This window comes from Oncorhynchus clarkii, chromosome 6 (genome assembly GCF_045791955.1).
Source record: "Oncorhynchus clarkii lewisi isolate Uvic-CL-2024 chromosome 6, UVic_Ocla_1.0, whole genome shotgun sequence".
Taxonomy (NCBI): domain Eukaryota; kingdom Metazoa; phylum Chordata; class Actinopteri; order Salmoniformes; family Salmonidae; genus Oncorhynchus; species Oncorhynchus clarkii.
In genome coordinates this window covers 17,339,789-17,359,930 of record NC_092152.1, presented here as the reverse complement: position 1 = coordinate 17,359,930, position 20,142 = coordinate 17,339,789, and the positions used below count along the sequence as shown (strand labels likewise).

General features: G+C 41.1%; 1 protein-coding gene across 1 annotated transcript in view; it reads left to right on the top strand.

The window, feature by feature from the left end:
- LOC139411922 (netrin g2a) overlaps window positions 1-20,142 on the top strand; it is a 68,622-nt gene that overhangs the window by 34,202 nt on the left and 14,278 nt on the right. The window contains exons 4-5 of the mRNA XM_071158681.1: window positions 12,515-12,687; window positions 13,144-13,167. Of these exons, the coding sequence (XP_071014782.1) occupies window positions 12,515-12,687; window positions 13,144-13,167 (197 nt within the window). The remainder of the gene's footprint in view (window positions 1-12,514; window positions 12,688-13,143; window positions 13,168-20,142) is intronic.

The following is a 20,142-nucleotide window of genomic DNA, read 5'->3' as shown; positions in this document are numbered from 1 at the left end:
GGTGTGTATTGCTGGCATCAATTGTTCCAGAACTTTAACAAACTTCTCAGGACGAGTACGGGGAGCTGACTCAGGTGGCACCAAACTGACAACATGTTCCTTAATTCCGTGCACCCTCCACCAACTCAACAACTCTCCCATTTCTCTCTCCTCCAAATTCTTCTTCTTCTCCCAGACTGGCTCTGGTTCACTCCTCGGCTCCGCCGACTGCTCCATGTGCCTCCTCCAATTTTTTTTATTGGGGTTTCTGTGGCCTTCCTCCCTGACTTCGTCGCTGTCCCTCCTTCGCTGCTTCCACCTACTTCCATGGCAGGCTCTTGTCTCCTGCCATTATTTCTTCCCAAGTCCAGGCTATTCTCTCCCTGATCTCCTTCAAAGACCAGGATGCCATCTCCTCCCGAGCACACTGCTTGGTCCTGTTGTGGTGGGACCCAACCAACATAGAGAATAAACAGCTCTCTATGGTCAGGGTGTGACAGAGATGTGAGAATACAAAAAATGTAAGCCTCGTGTCATCACAAACAGGAACTTTAAAACGTAAGTGAACCAGCTTTTTTTCACATTATCTTGATTTTAGTGACCTTTCAGCGAACCCTGAACTTGATTTAGTTTTGAGCCTGATTTAGCTTTGTCTTCAATACTATTGTGAATAATCATGCTCCCTTCATAAGGTAGAAGGTAGATCGAATGCCTGGTACACTCCGGAATTATCAGAAGTCATTCATAAAAGAGATGATGCTTGGGTCAAGGCCAGGAACATAGACTTAGGCACAGACTGGCAATTGTTTAAGCAACTGAGGAATCATTGTGTAAGACAAAGCAGAAAGGCTAAATCTGATTATTATGTTTTATTTATTTATTTAATCTTTATTTAACTAGGCAAGTCAGTTAAGAAGAAATTCTTATTTTCAATGACGGCCTACCCCGGCTAAACCCAGACAATGCTGGGCAAATTGTGCGCCGCCCAATCACAGCCGGATATGATACAGCCTGGATTTGAACCTCTTGCACTGAGATGCAGTTCCTTAGAATGTTGCGCCACTTGGGAGCATTATGTAACCACTCTTTTGGATTGTAATGGGAACCTGGCGAAATTCTGGAAAACTGTCACATCCCTGACGGGTCTGCTTCCTCTCTGCCACAAAAAATGTATTCAGACATTGGCCTCATTAAGGCAAAAAATGACATCATTGATGCATTTAATTACCATTTTATTTCAGCGGACTGTCTCTTTGAAATAACTTCTAAGCCTATTCACAATGATATTGTGCTGCATACTGATAGGGGAAATTTGGTGAATGTTCAGAGAAATGATAGTCAAAGCTTTTCTTTTAGGCTATTTACAGAAGAAAAAAAGTCCTGGATGCTTTACTAGCAATAGACAACAAGAAATCCACAGGGGTTGACCAATTGGATCCTGGTCTGCTTAAGTACCTAGATTTTTTTGTTATCAGGAAATATTCCAAAAGTACAGAAATCAGTTCTTGTTCTGCCACTCCATAAGGACGGGGATAGTAGTGATCTTAATCATTATCTACCTATTTCAAGGCTTCCTTGTCTAGCTAAGATTCTTGAATCGTTGGTAAATGTACTGTTGTGGAAATTCTTACACAGGGACACTCGAAGTCAATCTTAAATGAATCTTTGTTTATTGTCAGCACGCTGGAGATGTTCCAAGAAGCTTGATGAACATCTGTCAGGAGCTCTAATGGGGCAGTCCCGTTAGTTCGATTATATACTGACAAGTCATATTTGCATGAATTAGCTTATTCATTATGAATTAATCATTAATATTTGCTTCATTCATGTGACCGACCAATACCTCACAAGGCTTCTTCTCTCTAAGCTGAGACCTTGAAACTGAGATGTCTTTCGTTCTCCAAACAAGGTCTGGGCGTACTACCAAATTGCAGATACTGATAAGTGAGGATTCGTTCAATCAGTCACTTGCATGAAAACAGAAATTGGTTATTAGAACAGCACATGAATAGAACACAGAAATTAGTTATTAGAAAAGCACAAGTATAACATTTCCATCACAGTTCTTTGCTATTTTTTATTTTAGAAATTTATTTTGAATGTAAACTAATCAGGGTTTATGCCTGGGCATAGCACTACTACAGCAACCAGTTAATGATCTTGTCCAAGCTTTAGACACTAAAATTAAATGTTCTGCTTTATTTGTGGACCTGTCAAAAGCTTTTGATACTGATCAGGTTATTTTATTGAATAAGTTGTCCTCGATAGGCCTGAGCTCTGACACCTGTTCATGGTTTTATGATTATCTTAGTGATTGAACTCAGGCCATCATGATTGATGAATTTAAATCTGCTTTTTTTTAAGTACATAAAGATGTACCACGGATCGATTTTGGAACCTGTTCTCTTCACTATTTATATAAACACCATCTGTTAAAAATGGTAAACTAAATCTACATGTGGCTGATACTATTATTGTAACGCTCGTCGTTGGAATGAGGTGAGGACCAAAGCACAGCGTGGTAAGTATTCATCATTATATTTATTAAACAGAGAACACTAAACAGAATAACAAAAGGAGAGCGAAACGAAACAGTTCTGTAAGGTGACATACACATAACTGAAAACAATCACCCACCCTACACAGGTGGGAAAAGGCTACCAAAGTATGATTCTCAAACATAGACTGCCCACCCAACTCACGCCCTGACCATACTAAAACAAAGACATAGCAAAAGAACTAAGGTCAGAACGTGACAGTACCCCCCCAAAAGTGCGGACTCCGGCCGCAAAACCTGAACCTATAGGGGAGGGTCTGGGTGGGCTTCTGTCCGCGGTGGCGGCTCTGGCGTGGGACGTGGACCCCACTCCACCATAGTCTTTGCACGCTTCTTTCCCCGCCTTTAGAGCGGCGACCCTCGCCGCCGACCTCGGACTGGGGACCCTAGCAGCGGGCTCCGAATGGACGGGAGATTCCGGCAGCACCGGATGGGCGGGAGATTCCGGCAGCGCCAGACAGGCGGGAGACTTCAGCAGCGCCGGCGTGATGGGTGACTCCGGCAGCTCCTGACTGACGGACGGCTCTGGCAGCTCCTGACTGGCGGGCGGCTTTGGCAGCTCAGGACAGACGGGCGACTCTGGCATGTCAGGACAGACGGGCGGCTCTGGCAGCTCAGAACAGACGGGCGGCTCTGGCAGCTCATGACAGACGGGCGGCTCTGGCAGCGCTGGACAGGAGGGAGACTCTGGCAGCCCTGGACAGGAGGGAGACTCTGGCAGCGCTGGACAGAAGGGAGACTCTGGCAGCGCTGGACAGGACGGAGATTCTGGCAGCACTGGACAGGCGGGAGCACCTGGAGGAAGGAGACGGAGAGACAGCCTTGTGCGTGGAGGAGGCACCGGATAGACCGGACCGTGGAGGCGCACTGGAGGTCTCGAGCACCGATCCTGCACAACCTTACCTGGCTGGATACTCCCCGTAGCCAGGCCAGTGCGGCGAGGTGGAACAGACCGCACTGGGCTGTGCTGGCGAACCGGGGACACCGTGCCATGCCAAGATCCGTTCTGTGTCAAAACTACTGTCAGATTTTATAGCTATGCAGGAATCCCTTGCTGATTTAAAACTTGTGCTTAATAGGGGCAAAACCAAATACACGTTGTTTTTAAACTCTTGTAAGAATGTTTCAGATTGTCTACATGTTCACTCATTAGATGGTTCTCCAATTGAATGTGTTCCCGCATATAAATACTTATGCATTTCGATTTATATGGATTTGACGTTTTAAAAATTATATAGATGAGCTGGTTAAAGAAGCTAAGATTTAAAGTTGACTTTTTCTACAGAAACAGAGCGTGCCTTTCTCTAAGTAGTAGGAATCACATTCTCAGTCAACCTTTTTATTTGTTCTTGATTATGGTGATATTATTTAAGTGCAGCTGCTACTATTCTTAATCCCTTGGATGCCATCTACAGGACCATATGCTCTTTGTTTTGTTACAGGTCACAGTTTTGATACTCATTACTGCATCCTGTATCAAAAGGTTGGCTGGACTTCGCTAAAAGACCCACAGATCTCTGCATTACTTCCTTCGTGTTTACAAGCCCCTACTTCATAAACTTCTGTCTTATCTAACTTTGCTGTTGAAGTATATACACCTGAGTTGCCTAACCTGTTCATAGGATTGGTTCCTAAGGTCTCCACCGAGCTAGGTAAATCTGCTTTTAGTTTTAATGAACCATATTGCTGGAACAAAATACCAAATACATTTAATCTTGATGTTCTGGTGCCGTTTGGGCAATGTAAAGTATTGATTGGGGACTTGTGTGTGGAGGAATGCTGTATTTCCAGGTGGTTTGTAATGTTTTATTTGTGCTTCCGATGACTGGATTTTTCTATTTTAATGTGTGTGTAAATATACATATATACAGTATTTTGTGTATAATGTGTATAGTTATGTTGTATTATACAGGGCCCATTTGAAAAAGAGACCTAGGTCTCAATATGTCTTCCCTGTTAAAAAATATGTAGAATGTACGGTCCTGTTTCTTCTTCCTCTCCAGATGGCCGGATGGGGGTTTGATCCTGGCCCAATAGCAGGGCCTGGCTGGCGCTGGCCCTTAACATGAGCTCATGAGCCCAGGCAGCGGGGGTGTTGCCCTGCAGCAGCCGGATATAGCTGCCCTGGTTCTGGGAAGGAAGGAGAGCATTTTCCTCCGAGAGCACAGGAGTGAGGCTCCTTCCACAATCATAACCGGGGTTTCTAAAGGCACTTTGAAAATCCAACGCACACATCCTCACACCTTGACAAAAGCATAATTTTCTGCACACTGTTTTTGCGCTTGAAAATCTAACGTGGTCTCAGTAATGAATGACTGTGTGTGCGTGCGTGTTTGTGTGTGTACATGTGTGACTGTGTACGTGTGTGTGTGACAGCCACTGCGTGAAGGCAGGATACTTCCTGAATGTAGAGCGTAGTGTGAGCAGAGCCATTAATATATAGTATACGGCTTGTTGTGAGGGTCTGTTCTCTATTCCGCAGCCACCCACCATGCTTCAGTGACTTCTCAAAGGAGAAGGGAAAACAATATGTTTTTGTCAAAGACAGAGCGACCTTGTCCATATTGTCCTTTACAGTGTAGCAAATTATTCATCCTGTCCTTGGCTCACTCTCCATGTTTAATCATGGGGCTTTTACTGTCCACTTTGCACTTTTGTGAGGTGTCAATAATTTGTAATATTCATGTTGATGGTGATGCATACCAGTCTGCCTACTAGTGTGTGCACATTGCATAGTGTTTCACAGTCCATAACTAAGCACATTTAGAATATGCCAGCAGGCATTTCTTCTGCCATCAGACAAGACAGATCTCTTTTGCATCAGATGTTTTTTAGAGCTTGCACTTTCTCCTGGAAGCATTACAATCAGGGATAGGGCTTGGGTAGGGTCTCTGTCATTAAATAAGGCACAGTGGCTTTGTTACAGTAATTAGGGACCATCCAGTGGATGCAAATGTTCATGCAGTATTTGTAAGCATAAATGGTGGAGGAGGATGGGAAATGTTCCTATGAAAGCCAGAAATAGTTTGGGAAAGACTGTATTTATTCAATGTTTAGAGCTTTCTTGCAAAATAGTTGATGAGCAACTTCCATGAGCATGTTAAGGAGTGAATAAGATTATCTTTGTTCATAGATGTTTGGTGGGAGATCGCTAACTGCCCAAATAGTTCTGTAATTGATTAATAGTGTAGCTAAAGTGGAGGACCTAGTGATAAGCTGGAGCGCCGGGGTTTTTCACAGAAGGCACTGAGACGAAGTGGGCTGCTGATTTATTTGTAATGAAGAGGCACTTGATGGGAGTTCTGTCTCCAGGAGCCCTGGGATGAAAAAGCCCTGCGATTGTCGCCAAGTTTTTAATTATGGCTTACAGGTCTCAAGAGGGTGGGAGAAACTCCAACAGTTTCCAGAGGGGCTTTTGAAAACAGACTTAATTGAAGTCAATCGGTTTGGAATGAAACCAGGCTGTCTGTCAATTATCCTCCTCATTGTGTTCAGTTTGAAATGAGAAAGAGCCACATCTTCACATGATCCACCCTTGTATCTATCTTTACCAGGAGGAAAGTATATCTAACCTTTAATTAAAAACCTCTACGGGATCGGTGTCCCTATGCCGGGACGGTTGATGCTAACGTGCGCTAATTTGACTAATTTGTTATTTTTATTAGGATCTCCATTAGCTAACACCGTAACGCTAGCTAATCTTCCTGGGGTCCAACACCAATTAACAAGACATTACAAAGAACCACAAATCAAGACTTCACAAACATTCAACAAGTAGACAATACAGACAATTAAAATACAGGAAACACATTTAACATTCAGTTGATGCTTTCTATTTCCTGTCCAGTGATATGGTATATAGCGTTATATGTTATTTTAGTTTTTTCTTGAAGGTGGATTTACTTTTTGCCTGAGAAATATGGATTGGTAAAGAGTTCCATTCAGCTATGGCTCTATATAAAACTAGATTTATAGTGATTTGTCCTTGCCTGTCTGGTTTGGTGGTTATCGTGTTGCTCGGATGTACTAACTGGCCAGAAAAAAAACAGTGTTTTCTAAAAAAATATATAACATTCCTAAAACAAAATCTGAAGACTGGATAGTAATTTGTTTTCAACGTGAAGCCATGAGAGATTCTGATGCATTTGGAAAATATTCATACAGATAGAGTAATGAAGAGCTAATCTGGCAGCCATTTGGAGTTTTTTTTATATCTTTCTTTGCTGCAGATGACAATATAACTGGACAGTGTGATAGGACAAGGGATTTAATCACCTGATTCAGAGTCATAGATGTTACATACTCTGAACATTTTCTTGTAACAGCAATTCCCTTACCCATCTTAATAATAATAGTGTCTATGTGTTCTGACCATGATTAAGCTGCGTCAAACATGACGCCCAGTAGTTTAGTTTTTTCACTTGCTCTACATGCGTTCTATTCATCGACAAATTCAATTGGGGATCATCAGCAAGTATATATCTTGAACCAAATACAACACATTTAGTTTTAGAAATGTTCAAAACCAATTTGTTCATATCAACCCACTCAGACACCATTCTTAGTTCACTGCTCAGTACATATGTTAGCTCATTACATTCTGATGCTAGAGTCATCAGCATACATGACCACTCTTGCTCTATTCATTACTGAATGTAAATCATCAGTAAAGATAGAGTAGAGAAGTGGGCCTAGGCAACTTCCTTGAGGAACATCACAGTGTATATCTTTACTGTTTGAAAAGCTACCATTAAAGAACACTTTTTGCCATATCCAGGATAGAGCTGCAGACTTAAAACCATAACATTTAAATTTACCTAGTAACAGTTCATGATCAATTACATCAAAAGCAGCACTGAAATCTAGCAACAGTACACCAACTAACTTCCTGTCATCCATACTCTTTAACCAATCATCTGTCATTTATGCTAAGACCGTACTGTGACGGCCCTGAATTTTTCTGAACCGTCTCAGTGCTTTTCCTTCCAATAGGGTGCTTTCCCTTTAATTCCCAATTAAATTGCCAGCATCAGCTGCGCAAAAGTGGGGTTGTGATGGAGACGTGAATGAGGATGTGTTCAACCCTCAGTTCCGAAGCTTCTCTATTCCGTTTGTTTTGTTGCCGTTAAACGTGTGTTTTGTAGCCTAATAGAGTTTACCCAGGATCGGATCCACTCTTTGTGTCCGTGGACTACACCTCTCTGTTCTTCGTGGCCTTTCTCCGCTGGAGATCTGTTGGCGGATTGGATTGTCTGACTGACCGACTACAACCTTTTTGTATACGGTATTTCATTTGTTTTGATGTCATGTATACGGTGATGATTTATGTAGTTAGTTGTAGTTGAGGACTTAGTAAGAGTTGATACGCTTTAAAGTTCTGTGGTAAAATAATTGTTATGTTGATTGTATGATTAATACTGGGTTTACGCTACACTGAATGAACGGACAAACATTGCGTGACAAAAGTCACGAGTTCCCTGAACTCCTTTACCAGGCTGGACTCTTTAGGCCCGAGGTACAGGACATTTCTGGAGGAACCAGAACTCATTGTGATATTATTATATGTGTGTGTACTCATTGATGTTGCTAATACAACCCACGCAAAATAATATAGTTGTTTTGGAAGTTCTTTCCAATGTTTTAAGGGTTTATGAAAAGTTTATTTCCATCCTGACTTTTACATAAGTCCTTTGTATTGAGGTAGACTTGACGGACCTGATGGGACTCATTCCCTCCCAAACCAAAAGGAGAAACCAATGTTTTCTCTGGTAGGCACAACCTACCTGTCACCCCTATAAATAATAACCTCAAGTAAAAACCGTTACAGTACTTGTAGAATGCCCTTCTTTGTATGCATGCTGGAAACCCATTATCAGAATGACATTGTAAGTAACAGCAAACTTTCCAGGACATAGACATGTCTTAAATGGGCAGAAAGATTAACAAGAATTTAAGTTATCTACGCTGTCCAATTTACAGTAGCTATTACAGTGAACAAAATACTATGCTATTGTTTGAGGAGAGTGCACAACAAAAGATAACTTATCACAGCAACTGGTTTGATACATTGACCTCTGAAGGTAAATAATGTACTTTTCAGTAATCTTGCTCTGATTTGTCATCCTGAGAGTCCAAGAGATAAAATGTAGCATAGTTTTGTTTGATAAAATACATTTTATATTCAAATGTAGGAACTGGAACAGTTTGAACCCCTGCTGTTTCTGGCTCCATACCGCCCGGCCATCTAGATGTGTGAAAATTAGTGTATAAGCTAATGATCCATCATGTATGACATTCCTGGGAGTGTGTAAACTTAAATTTTGTATTAGCATATCAGTTTTGTATGTTCTCTATTGTTATGTACTTGAATATGTATCAATTGACCAATTCGGCACATTTGTGCAGACTTGATACAAAATACTGTACAGTATTGCAACTCTTCACTGGATCAATCTGAAACTTTGCACACACACTGCTGCCATCTAGTGTCCAAAATCTAAATTGCACCTTAACTGAAACATTATATTATGGCCTTTCTCTTGCATTTCCAAGATAATGGAACAGAAAAAAATACAAAATCGCATGTTTTTTTGTTTGCATTATCTTTTACCAGATCAAATGTGTTATTCTCCTTCATTCATTTCTAATTTCCACAAACTTCAAAGTTTATCCTTTCAAATAGTATATATAATATGCATATCCTTGCTTCAGGTCCTGAGCTACAGGCAGTTAAATTTGGGTACGTCATTTTAGGCGAATGTTGAAGACAGTGTGATGACATATTCACTGATTAAAACGCACCCGAAAAGGTCCAAGCACCACCCTCCTTTTGAAGCTTCCAATCTGTTATTTGAACTCAATCAGCATTACAGAGTGATCTCCAGCCTTGTCCTCGTCAACATTCACACCTGTGTTAACGAGAGAATCACTGACATGATGTCAGCTGGTCCTTTTGTGGCTGGGCTGAAATGCAGTGGAAATGTTTTTTTGGGGATACTGTTCATTTGCATGGCAAAGAGGGACTTTGCAATGAATTGCAATTCATCTGATCACTCTTCATAACATTCTGGAGTACATGAAAATTGCCATCATACAAACTGAGGCAGCAGACTGTGAAAATTTATATTTGTCTCATTCTCAAAACTTTTGGCCACGACTGTACATCTTCATGGTATCAAAGTGGCGAGGAGACGAGATATCTGCGACCCAAGAATAGTAAACCACCCTTTACTGGCTCAACCTGCCAACCAATCAGCCTGTTACCGACAGAAGCAGCACGGCTGGCCCTTAAATGTTCATGGAGAGCTAACATCATTAATAACATGCATGTCAATCTTTCCTGCATCACTACTTGTCTTGCGGTTTAAACTACTAGCACACTGCTCAGACACCCATGCATAACCCACAAGACATGCCACCAGAGGTCTCTACACAGTCCCAAAGTCCAGACCATGGGGAACGCACAGTACTTACACAGAGCCATGACTATATAAGAACTCTATTCCACATCAAGTAACTCATGTAAGCAGTAAAATCAGAGACCAAAAAAACATATAAAACTACACCTTATGGAACAGTGCATCCTGTGAAGAGGCACACACACAGTCACAGACACATGCACTCTACACATTGTAATATTGTTATATTGCTGTATTATGGATGTTGTCTTGTAGAGATGCTGTGGTAGAGTAGTGTGTAATAATGTGTTGTCTTGTAGATATGTTGTGGTAGAGTAGTGTGTAATAATGTGTTGCCTTGTAGATTAGCTGTGGTAGAGTAGTAATAATGTGTTGTATTGTAGATATGTTGTGGTAGAGTAGTAATAATGTGTTGTATTGTAGATATGTTGTGGTAGAGTATTATGTAATAATATGTTGTATTGTAGATATGTTGTGGTAGAGTATTATGTAATAATATGTTGTCTTGTAGATATGTTGTGTAATAATGTGTTGTCTTGTAGATATGCTGTGGTAGAGTAGTGTGTAATAATGTGTTGTATTGTAGATATGCTGTGGTAGAGTAGTAATATTGTGTTGTATTGTAGATATGTAGTGGTAGAGTAGTAATAATGTGTTGTATTGTAGATATGTTGGGGTAGAGTAGTAATAATGTGTTGTATTGTAGATATGTTGGGGTAGAGTAGTAATAATGTGTTGTATTGTAGATATGTTGTGGTAGAGTAGTGTGTAATAATGTGTTGTATTGTAGATATGTTGGGGTAGAGTAGTGTGTAATAATGTGTTGTATTATAGATATGTTGTGGTAGAGTAGTGTGTAATAATGTGTTGTATTGTAGATATGTTGGGGTAGAGTAGTGTGTAATAATGTGTTGTATTGTAGATATGTTGTGGTAGAGTAGTAATAATGTGTTGTATTGTAGATATGTTGTGGTAGAGTAGTAATAATGTGTTGTATTGTAGAGATGCTGTGGTTGAGTAGTATGTAATAATGTGTTGTATTGAAGATATGTTGTGGTAGAGTAGTAATAATGTGTTGTATTGTAGAGATGCTGTGGTTGAGTAGTATGTAATAATGTGTTGTATTGTAGATATGTTGTGGTAGAGTAGTAATAATGTGTTGTATTGTAGATATGTTGTGGTAGAGTAGTAATAATGTGTTGTATTGTAGAGATGCTGTGGTTGAGTAGTATGTAATAATGTGTTGTATTGAAGATATGTTGTGGTAGAGTAGTAATAATGTGTTGTATTGTAGAGATGCTGTGGTTGAGTAGTATGTAATAATGTGTTGTATTGTAGATATGTTGTGGTAGAGTAGTGTGTAATAATGTGTTGTATTATAGATATGTTGTGGTAGAGTAGTAATAATGTGTTGTATTGTAGATATGTTGGGGTAGAGTAGAAATAATGTGTTGTATTGTAGATATGTTGTGGTAGAGTAGTAATAATGTGTTGTATTGTAGAGATGCTGTGGTTGAGTAGTATGTAATAATGTGTTGTATTGTAGATATGTTGTGGTAGAGTAGAAATAATGTGTTGTATTGTAGATATGTTGTGGTAGAGTAGAAATAATGTGTTGTATTGTAGATATGTTGTGGTAGAGTAGTAATAATGTGTTGTATTGTAGAGATGCTGTGGTTGAGTAGTGTGTTATAATGTGTTGTATTATAGATATGTAGTGGTGGAGTAGTGTGTTATAATGTGTTTTATTGTAGAGATGTGGTAGCTTATTGTTTTATAATGTGTTGTATTGTAGAGATGCTGTGGTTGAGTAGTGTGTAATAATGTGTTATGTGATGTACTGTTTTATTTTGTATGTAATTGCCTTAATCTTGTTTGGAACACAGGAAGAGTCGCTCGCTGCAGGGCAGCAGCTAATGGTGAACTGTAATAAAATACAAAAATACAAATCCTTGTGGAGGTGTGGAGGTCCGTCCTATGAATATTTCATGCAAATGAAGGGTGGTCGGCTCACCAGAGTGGAACACTTTATATTGGAAGTGACTCCCTCATCTGATTATTATTGTTATTCAAATGTCACCATTACCATGCTATCCTGCTTGCCACCTCTCTCGCCATCTCAATCTTACCCCTTCAAAAAATGATGTGGATGTAAATGGCCTAGAAATTTCTTGAGATCAGGAAATGTTGTTTGACCTGGTACTTTTTATTTTCTTATCTATTTATTTGATTCTGTTTCCCTGAAAGATTTAGCTCTTGCCACTTATAAAACATGCAAATGCATACTCTCTCTCTCATATCATACTCATCTTTGAGCCCACAATAAATTAACAATGTGCTATAAATCATACTCTTTAGGCTTACTCTTTAACACCACAATTTATCCAGGAATGCAATTTCTAAAAAATAATATTGATCAAAAACTGTCAATAACCGCAAGGTGTACTTGATCATGCATGATTAATTAGCGCAGGAGTAGTTCAAGTGAGGCCATCACAGTGTTGTGGATTGACGTTGCTTCTACCCCCCCCCCCCCCCCCCCCCCCCCATCTTGCAATAGGTGTAAGTGTAACCTCCATGCTGGCCAGTGCACCTTTCGGGAGGGCAGCCTGCAGTGTGACTGTGAGCACAATACGACGGGCCAGGACTGCACTCGCTGTGAGAGGGGCTTCAAAGCCAAGTCATGGAAACCTGGATCCTACCTACCCACCCCCAACGGATCCCCCAATACCTGTACGTAGCCGACAGCTGTACACTTCAAACATCATATTATACCAAAAATACTGTACCAGGCACGTTACTTGATGGATGAAGTAATGGCTGAAATGATTTGGGCCATCTGCTCTATACAGCCACAGAGTGGTGCAGCCGACGCTGTCACATTTCACAAGAGAGAAGTCCTTTTTCTTGAGGAATTCTACAGATGTACACTGACACTGTATGCAGAAGCACCCTATTCTTTACTCACAAACTACAGCGGGAAAGGGGGCTTGCCGCTTCCAATGACAGATTTGGTGCCTGATGTTCTGTACATTAAGCACTGAAAGCTGAAAAGCCTTCATCTCTTTAAAAATAAAAATATATAAATAAAGACACTTATTCTCAAAAATAAATGAGTAAATCTCCATTTGTTTCTCTCACTCTCTCTCTTTGTCTGTCTGTCTGTCTGTCTATCTGTCTGTCTGTCAGGTGAGGCTGCTGGGACTCTTGGCAGTAAGTAACAATCCTAATCAAACGGGATAGAGCTTGTTATAATTTATTTTTCATTCTCTGTTCATATGCCATACTTTAAAAAAATCATATTTATTGTCTATCATATTATATCATTTATGTCCCTCCCCTCTGGTGTTGTGGTGGGTCCCTTCATGATAATCATGATGATCACACTCCCAACACATTTTTCCACAGTTTTATATCCCTCAGTGCCGGTCTATAATTCAAATGGGGGGAGGGGCTTCAAAGTGTTTCAGTGTAACAGGTTTTGTAGATGAGGGCTAGCCAAGGACATGGTGTGAGAGGGACTATGAGTGCATGTGGGTTCTGTGCAGATCTAATGATGTAAGATATTAATTTAAACCAGTTTGCCACAGCAGGACAATAATGCTGCAGCAACAGGAAATGTAAATTATTATATGGATCATAATTAATGGACATTTCTGTAGGGGTTGATACATTTTTTGTAAGGGAAAATCAAGTCTGAAATTTCAAAGTGGAAATTTAACTTCAGCCTTTTTAAACCTCAGATGCACTATAAGTTTTATATTTCCTGTGTTGCAGGAAAGTTTTTCCAAATTAAGATCGTACATCTGTATAAGAGATGCTGTACAGCCACAGCTGTGGTGGAATAACCATATTGTTGAAAGCAAGGTGTTCTCCACAACGGCCAAACAAGTGAAGGCTCTGTACATGTGTCTGTGGCAAGCGCAATCACATAATGGGTTGATTTGATGGTATATCCATGATCCGGATATTCCCATGTTAGTGCATTTGTTGATATAATTTGATTTTCTCTCTACCTTCTTGGTGTTGTGCCCTCTCAGCCCCCACAACAGTCCAGCCCCTGCCAACAACCACACCTGCGTTGGCAACTACAGCCAATCCACCCACAGACCAACTGCCCACATTAACCACTAGTATAGAAGGTGGGAGAGCAACTATGGTTGGAGTGTCAATAAGAGGAAACCATGTAGGACTAAATGCATATTCCTCTCTTTTCAGCACCAATTGGTACATTTCAAAATATTATTATGTATAAAATAATATTTATATTATTTAGGGTTAGCAAAGTATTTATGAATTAAAAATAAATACATTTGGAGAGCCTTTATGCACTAAATATATTGGTAAATCAAAAATAGTGGTTTGATTCATCCTGAAAGCTGCCATATTCAATTGTTCAGTCCATGAATTATTGGACGGGGAGAAAGCATACAATAGGGGTTGAATGGTAGTCCTATAAATCTACCCTAATAATCCTCACTAATCATGGAACTGTGATGACAACGGTCCAGTCGTTGTGAGCCGTGCACCAGGATCCATGTTTAAACTGCTATGTATGGTCTGCGTTCCATAATGACTCAAATAGGTTAGAATGTTTCATATTATTGCACAACTTGTAATATGTTAGCCACTATTGCTAGCGATCCTCAGGAACAACCACACAAATGTGACAGAGGAAAGAAAGGTAAACTAACTATGTAATAGAATGATGCAAAATGTAAGGAAACTATCACTAAAGTCAGTGACAGTTATAAATGTACGTTGGTATAACTGATGGTGGATACTGATAATGGCTAGTATTTTTTTTAAATACAGTGAAAAGTCTGGTGATTTTATAAAAAATCATGAATCAACTTGGTAGGTTTGGTGCTACACTGTCATTTGCGATAGGCTACAGAAGCCTATTGCTTGGGTCTCCACATTTCACATTTCATAAATTATAAGGCCAGCATTTTTTAAACTTCACTGTGGAAATGGTGACATGTTGATATGCTTCAGTTTGCCACCATGTGACTGGTTTCACATTAATCTCCAGTGATCATATGGTCAAATAGATCTAAAACAACTGTCACAAAATTTTCAATCCCCTAATCCAAACAGATTACTCATTTACCTAGGTCTTATTAATAGCTCTTATCAAGTTGTAAAATACAGTGCATAGAGAATGGTGTTAATTCTATCTGAAAAAATAATGTAGATGATGTTCCACTTGGAACCAACAGGTTGCTCGACCTTATTCATAATTTCATTGTGTGTAAAGGTGGTGGAGCTGTGAGGGAATTTAAGTCAAGGTCAGAATACGGTGTATCTGTAGACACACCTTCATTTCTTTCATCTCCTCCCCCAACGAATAGTGAGGTGAGTAAGCATGCTATTCTCATGCTTGTTCAAGATCAGACTACGCGTTGAGAGAAAATCGCATTAAAAAAGCAATTACGTTCCATTTAAGCGCACTTATTATAACTCGGGTATATGACAGACACAAGGTGCCATTTCAGACGCAGACAGCCTGAGAGCTCATCAACCTCCTGCCTCCTATTGACTTTTAAACCAGAGTACATTTTCTAAAGCAGCACATACAGTAGAATGTGTCCCCGGTGCATTCCTGATGACCAGGAAATGTGTAGTACTGCAAAGCTGAAAGGGAAGTATACTATAGTGTTGACGTAGCACAAAGGCAAAGGAGAAGAGAGGAGTTGATGAATCTTGGTCATTTAGTTTGTAGTAGTAAAGTGGCTGGTTGAGTATGAGTGTTGTATATCTCACGCATAGTTTTTACCAACCCCACTACAGTAGTTTGTGATGCATAGCATACTGGAAAGAATAGAACATATTCATATCTGCATGTGTGTTGTGTTATCAGAGGAGTAAAGATGTCGTTATTTGTAATATCATTTTCTGTGCGTGTCTGTATGTGTGTGTTTGTGTGATGGTTTGCATTCATGCACATTTCTGTTTGTATTTGTATGCATTCATTTCTGTGTGTGCGTGTGAGAGAATTTGTGCTGAATTATACTTCCATAGAACTGGATCTCCCATAATGTCAGGCTGGACACAGGCCTAGTGATTTCTGATGTGTGTGTGCGTGCGTGCAGCTCAGTAGATTGGAACCACCTCATGGCTCTGTCTACTGCCGTAAAGTGACAAAATCTCACAGGCGCTGAGTGTGAGTTTTTACAGCGTGTGTTCCCTGTCAGTAGTGACTTCAAAACCTCACAAGTGAAAATGTAAAATTCCACAATACACTTACCCAGAGAAAATCTTTTAGTTTAGCTGTCTGAAAATAGAGAAATTCTAGGCTACTTTGTAGAGTGTAGTAAAGTCTAAGGACAATCCCCATGGGAACAGCATAGGACAGGATACTGTACTGTGATTACGCCAGCTACTGTCCATTGGGAAAGTGATATGGTGTTAACAGTGGAGGACTTCAGGGTCAGTTGTCCATTTAGCTTTCACTGAAATGGGTCTTTCTAATGTCAAGGGCTCATAGTTGTACTCAGATGTTTAAAATGTTCATGAGAGCTTGAACTATTCTAAGCTCATGGGAGGAAATTAGTCATTTATTAATTTCATAATTGGAAACCTATAGACACTTACATTAACACAGAGGTACCGGGGCTAAAGCCCAGGCCAGTGGGGGGCCGGAAAACAAAAAATGTAAAGGATATATATTTCTATGGTTGGTTGCGGCTGTTGGTTTGCCTTTTGCAGATTTCAAAATACAATTACTGGAAAAACACACAGTTTGGTGTTTTGGGGCTATAAAAAAAAAACAGCCTTGTGGTCCAAAGATTTCTTAATACGGCCCTGGTCATGTCTCCCCCCATCTGTCCTGATGAATTATGGAATATGCTCAATATCAATACTCAAGAGGAAAGGTAATCCATGTTTATTTTTAAGCACCTTGCTCTGATACCTTTCTCTGTGGTGACACAAATCAAATCAAACTTGATTTGTCACATGCGCCGATTACAACAAGTGTAGACTTTACCGTGAAATGCTTACTTACAAGCCCTTAACCAACAGTGCAGTTCAAGAAGAAGAACATATTTACCAAGTAGGCTAAAATAAAAAGTCATAATAAAAAGGAACACAATAACGAGGCTATATACAGGGGGCACCGGTACCGAGTCAGAGTGCAGGGGTACAGGCTAGTTGAGGTAATCTGTACATGTAGGTGGGGTGACTATGCATAGGTAACAAACAAACAGTGAGTAGCAGCAGTGTACAAGAGGGGGAGGGGGGTGTCAATGTAAATTGTCCCTTGGCGATTTTTATGAATTGTTCAGCAGTCTAATGGCTTGGGGGTAGAAGCTGTTGAGGAGCCTTTTGTTCCAAGACTTGGCGCTCCGGGACCACTTGCCATGCTGTAGCAGAGAAAACAGTCTGGAGTCTCTGACATTTTATGGGCTTTCCTCTGACACCGCCTATTATATAGGTCCTGGATGGCAGGAAGCTTGGTCCCAGTGATGTACTGGGCCGTTCGCGCTACCCTCTGTATCGACTTACGGTCAGATGCCGAGCAGTTGCCATACCAGGCGGGGATGCAACCGGTCAGGATGCTCTCAATGGTGCAGCTGTAGAACCTTTGGAGGATCTAGGGGCCTATGCCAAGTCTTTACAGTCTCCTGAGGGGGAAAAGGTTTTTTCGTACCCTCTTCATGACTGTCTTGGTATGTTTGGACCATGATAGTTCGTGGTGATGTGGACAGCAAGGAACTTGAAACTCCCGACCCGCTCCACTACAGCCCCGTCAATGTATTGTGGGCCTGTTCGGTCCGGCTTTTCGATCATCTCCTTTGTCTTGCTTACATTGAGGGAGAGGTTGTTGTCCTGGCACCACACTGCCAGTTCTCTGACCTCCTCCCTATAGGCTGTCTCTATGTTGTCGGTGATCAGGCCTACCACTGTTGTGTCATCAGCAAACTTAATGATGGTGTTGGAGTCATGTTTGGCCACGCAGTCGTGGGTGAACAGGGAATACAGGAGTGGACTAAGTACACACCCCTGAGAGGCCCCCTACTCTTACCACCTGGGGGTAGCCCATCAGGAAGTCCAGGATCCAGTTGCAATTGGTGTGGGTCTAGGGTGTCCGGGAGGATGCTGTTGATGTGAGCCATGACCAGTCTCTCAAAGCACTTCATGGCTACCGACATGAGTGCCATGGGGCGGTAATCATTTAGGCAGGTTACCTTCGCTTCCTTGGGCACAGGGACTATGGCTTCGCTTCCTTGGGCACAAGGACTATGGTGGTCTGCTTGAAACATGTAGGCATTACAGACTCGGTCAAGGAGAGGTTGAAAATGTCAGTGAAGACACTTGACAGTTGGTCCGCGCATGCTTTGAGTACACGTCCTGGTAATCCGTCTGGCCCAGCGGCTTTGTGAATGTTGACCTGTTTAAAGGTTTTGTTCACATCGGCTACCGAGATCGTTATCACACAGTCATCCAGAACAGCTGGTGCTCTTGTGCATGCTTCAGTGTTGCTTGCCTCGAAGCAAACATTAAAGGCATTTAGCTCATCTAGTGGGCTCGCGTCACTGGGCAGCTCATGTCTGGGTTTCCCTTTGTAGTCCGTAATAGTTTTCAAGCCCTGCCACATCCGACGAGCGTCAGAGCTGGTGTAGTAGGATTCAATCTTAATCCTGTATTGACGCTTTTTGCTTGCTTGATGGTATGTCTGAGGGAATAGCGGGATTTCTTATAAGCGCCCGGATTAGTCTCCCGCTCCTTGAAAGCGGCAGCTCTAGCCTTTAGCTTGATGTGGATGTTGCCTGTAATCCATGGCTTCTGTTTGGGGTATGTACATACAGTCACTGTGGGGACGACGTCATCGATGCACTTATTGATGAAGCCGATGACCGAGGTAGTGTATTCCTCAATGCCATTGGATGAATCCTGGAACATGTGCTAGCAAAACAGTCCTGTAGTGTAGCATCTGCGTCATCTGACCACTTCCATATTGAGCGAGTCACTGGTACTTCCTGCTTTAGTTTTTGCTTGTAAGCAGGAATCAGGAGGATATAATTATGGTCAGATTTGCCAAATGGAGGACGGGGTAGAGCTTTGTTTGCATCTCTGTGTGTGGAGTAAAGGTGGTCTAGGATTTTTCTTCTTCTTCCCTGGTTGCACAAGTGACATGCTGGTAAAAATTTGCCTGCATTAAAGTTCCCAGGCCACTAGGAGCGCCGCTTCTGGATGAGCATTATCTTTTTTTGCTTATGGCCTTATAGGAGTTGGTTGAGAGCTGTCTTAGCGCCAACTTCGCTTTGTGGTGGTAAATAGATGGGTACGAATAATAAAGATGAGAACTCTCTTGGTAGATAGTGTGGTCTACAGCTTATCATAAGGTACTCTACCTCAGGCGAGCAATACCTTGAGACTTCTTTAATATTAGACATCGTGCACCAGCTGTTATTGACAAATAGACACACACCCCCGCCCCTCGTCTTACCAGAGGTAGCATCTCTGTTCTGCCGGTGCATGGAAAATCCAGCCAGCTCCATATTGTCCATTTCTTCGTTCAGCCACGTCGCGGTGAACATAAGATGTTACAGTTTCACGCAAAAAGCGTGGATCTGGGCCTGTTCCAGTGAAAGCAAGATATCCTTCTCGTCAGACTCGTTAAAAGAAAACGATTCTTCCAGTCCGCGGTGTGTAATCGCTTTTCTGATGTCCAGAAGTTATTTTCGGTCATAAGAGACAGTAGCAGCAACATTATGTACACAATAAGTTAAAGGATCAGAGGGAGATTTCATATGGTTTGAGCCAGTTTGCTACAGCAGAAAACGTATCCTGCAACAACAGGAAATGTGGATTTTTATGTGGATTATAATGGACATTTTTTGTAGAGGTTGATAAATAGACTACAAGTTTGCATTTCCTGCTCCGCAGGAAAATTATCAGCAACAAAACAGTGATCAAATTAAGAGACTACATCTGTACCCAGTAGACGATTATGAATTTGCTCAAAATTAATGGCATGAGAGTAGATTCTACTCTACATCCACCTACGATGCTTGGCAGTCATATTTTTTTCTCCAAATTAATTCGACGTGCTTGTTCATTAGACAATTCTCACTTGTTTGTTAAAGTACAAAGGCAGTGTTTTCTTGACTTGGAGGGCTGATCTATGAACAGTTTGGATTATTTGGATTATAAAATCTAGAGTCAATTGCGTGTAAGTAA